Raw genomic sequence first — 2,932 nt, 5'->3', positions numbered from 1 at the left:
CATCAATTAACCATTTCATTCATGAATTCAGCAGTACATTAATTAATCCATTCATTGATCGGTTCACCATTTAATTCATTTTTTTAACGTTACATGAATTAATCATTTGATTCACCAATCTACCCAAATGTCCATGAATTCATTTCCAAATTCATCCATCCATGAATGTAACTGTTCAAGAACCCAGGAATTCATGAATTCCTATATCTATTAATTTATCCATCAACCGGTTCATCCATCCATCCATGAATTCATACATTCATAAATGGGCTCACCTTGTCATTCATGAATTTGCCCATCTGTCTGCCCGTACAGCCTTCCATCATTTAATCCATTCATCAATTCAACATGACTAGATTTTCATTTTACTCACGAATGAATGAATTCATCCAGCTGTCTGTAATTTTTCACCCAATTCCATCAGTTCACCCATTCATTCATGATTTTCACCTCAATCTGCCCATGAATTCACCCATCAGTCCGTCCAACAGTCTATAAGTTCATCCTTTATCTCAATCATCCTTTTTATACTAATTTTCTCACAGAAATATTGCATTGATTCCAATCAGAGACTAAATGTTGTTGTTTGGTCTCATAGTGTTTTTTCCAGTGAGGCGATCCTCTGTTGTTGTTGAACAGTTTCCTGACGGGAATCCTCTTGGCCTCAATGATGAACTCTTTCCTCCATTTTACTCTTTGTCTATCCATCCATCTTGAATCCAGTCGAGTCATTTTTTTCCATCTAGGTGCTTCTCCTCGTCGTCCCAGATGGGATACGACTTTCATACAGTCCTTTCACAGCAAAGTTAGATACTCTGATTTAGTCTTGCAGACACAAGGACTGCAGCTGTCAGTCATCATGCATTCTATTCACTAATCGTGTTAAATTCAGAGTTTGAAATGATAAGTACAGTAAAAAGAAAATAAACTTTTATTGCTTTATAAACGGTATATCCATCCTAAGCAGACGGCAACAAGTCTGTAGAAACGGGCAGGACATCATGGTTCAAACCAGCATGTTTCTCTTGCTCTAAACCATCAGCTTGTTTTCCTTTATTATCCCTGCTGGTTAAATGCAGGCATCGCCTCCACCTGTGTGCCGCATGAGTTGCATTTTTATTGAGCTTGTCTCTGTGGATCAAATTGTTCTGAATGCTTGCTTAGGAATTTCTCCATACTTAGACTTATTTATTTTATTTATTTGACTTTTAAAAGTATATAAAATAATATATAATTAAATATATAATATTAATAATTAATTAATATATTTTGATATAATTTAGTATACATTTATTTGTTCTGTCTGCAGTGTCGCCGAGGCTTTTGAGGAAAATGGGACGCGGACCGAAGACGAGGACCTTCGCCCTCACGCCAATGGGAGGGGGCGTCCCTGAGGACCAGGAGGTGTTTCCCACCCTGCAGACCGAGGTTTGGAGCTGGGGACACGGCGAACACGGCGAGCTAGGACATGGAGACAACCTGGCCAGGTAGAGAGTGATTTAAACAAATCATCACACTGCCGCTGGAAAGGTTTCTCTACATCTAAAGATAAGAGAACAGACCCGGGTTTTTTTGTTTTTTTTCAAGACTGCAGCCGCTCTGCATCAAGAGCCTGAACAAGAAGGAGGTGATCCGTGTGGCTGCCGGCGCTCATCATTCCATCGCTCTGACGGCTCAGTCTCAGGTCAGTTTCTCTTTTACACATCAACTGTTTCAAACACTTTTTATTGATCTTATTGAAAGTTTATCCTCCCTCCAGGTGTATTCATGGGGCAGCAACATCTGCGGTCAGCTGGGACACATGGAGACTCCCAGCACTGTCCCACGCCTCGCAAAGGTCTGTACACTGACCTGCATCCCCCACTCATTAAGGTATCCTTTCATTTCTTCAGGGTTTTTATGTGGTTTGTTTTCACTTTCAGCTGTCGGAGGGGATCAGGGTGTGGGATGCGAGTGCAGGAGAGCAACACACTCTGCTGCTGGCCGACGGAGACTGCATCCAGCCCATCATTTACTACAGCGGGCGGCAGGTGAAGGAGGATGAGGAGGGAGGCGGAACAGAGGAGGAAGTGGAACGGGCAGGAGGCTGCACCCAGCAGCCTGTCCTGCTCCCTTTCTGCATGAACGTGAGGAAAAACCGCTACATTTTCTAATGTGCCACAGATTTAAAAAGTCTATGAAGTTCCAGGATTTTATGAATCAAAAAACCCATAAATCGCTTCAACCCTCTAATACCCACATTTATACACTGTTATATTAAAAATAATAATAATAATAACATTAGTGTTTTTGATGTTAATGAGATGTTGGATTAAATCAAGGTTATTTATTTCAAAATTGGTATTAATTTAGGTATGAGGCTAATTAGGGACACCAGGCATCTAAGGAATAACAAACTTTTTATTCTCAGGATCTTAACTATTTGCTGCTCTGCTTAACATATGAATTAAGACAAATTGTACATTTTCTTTTAGCTAGAATTTATTTATTTTTTTATTTTACTTTGTGTCAAATTGACCAAATTCATGGAAAGGTTCCTGTAGGGCCTTTTCTGCAATAAGAAATCAGTTTTAGAAATTGATCTACGACACAGATTCCTTCAACATTCCCTGCGTTCTAACAATTAAAAATGTTAAAGGAAGTACAGAGCAACAAAATTAACTCTCTGCATTTAACCCATCCCGGGGTTATCAATCTGAGGGAGTGAGGTTTGAACTCAGAACCCCAGGATTCACTAACCACTAGGCCGCCACTCCCCAAAGCAGGCATCAGCATGTAGAACCTAAGGACTCACACTCGCAGCTCATTCCCCCCAGCTGGGATACGAACCCAGGCTTCCTGTTTGCAGGCCGCTAATATTTGAACTTTATTGATCTCACATTGGAGAAAATTACCTCTGCATTTCACCCATTCCCTTAGGAAGGTTAAAGGC

General features: G+C 40.6%; 1 protein-coding gene across 1 annotated transcript in view; it reads left to right on the top strand.

Annotated features, from left to right (window-relative positions):
* Positions 1–2,932, top strand: part of als2 (ALS2, alsin Rho guanine nucleotide exchange factor) — a 25,648-nt gene that overhangs the window by 10,431 nt on the left and 12,285 nt on the right. Inside the window, exons 6-9 of the mRNA XM_015377393.1 lie at positions 1,310–1,487; positions 1,588–1,684; positions 1,760–1,837; positions 1,923–2,126. Of these exons, the coding sequence (XP_015232879.1) occupies positions 1,310–1,487; positions 1,588–1,684; positions 1,760–1,837; positions 1,923–2,126 (557 nt within the window). The remainder of the gene's footprint in view (positions 1–1,309; positions 1,488–1,587; positions 1,685–1,759; positions 1,838–1,922; positions 2,127–2,932) is intronic.

Source organism: Cyprinodon variegatus, unplaced genomic scaffold (assembly GCF_000732505.1).
Source record: "Cyprinodon variegatus isolate N-32 unplaced genomic scaffold, C_variegatus-1.0 Scaffold153, whole genome shotgun sequence".
Lineage (NCBI taxonomy): Eukaryota > Metazoa > Chordata > Actinopteri > Cyprinodontiformes > Cyprinodontidae > Cyprinodon > Cyprinodon variegatus.
This window is presented reverse-complemented; position numbering and strand designations above follow the sequence as displayed.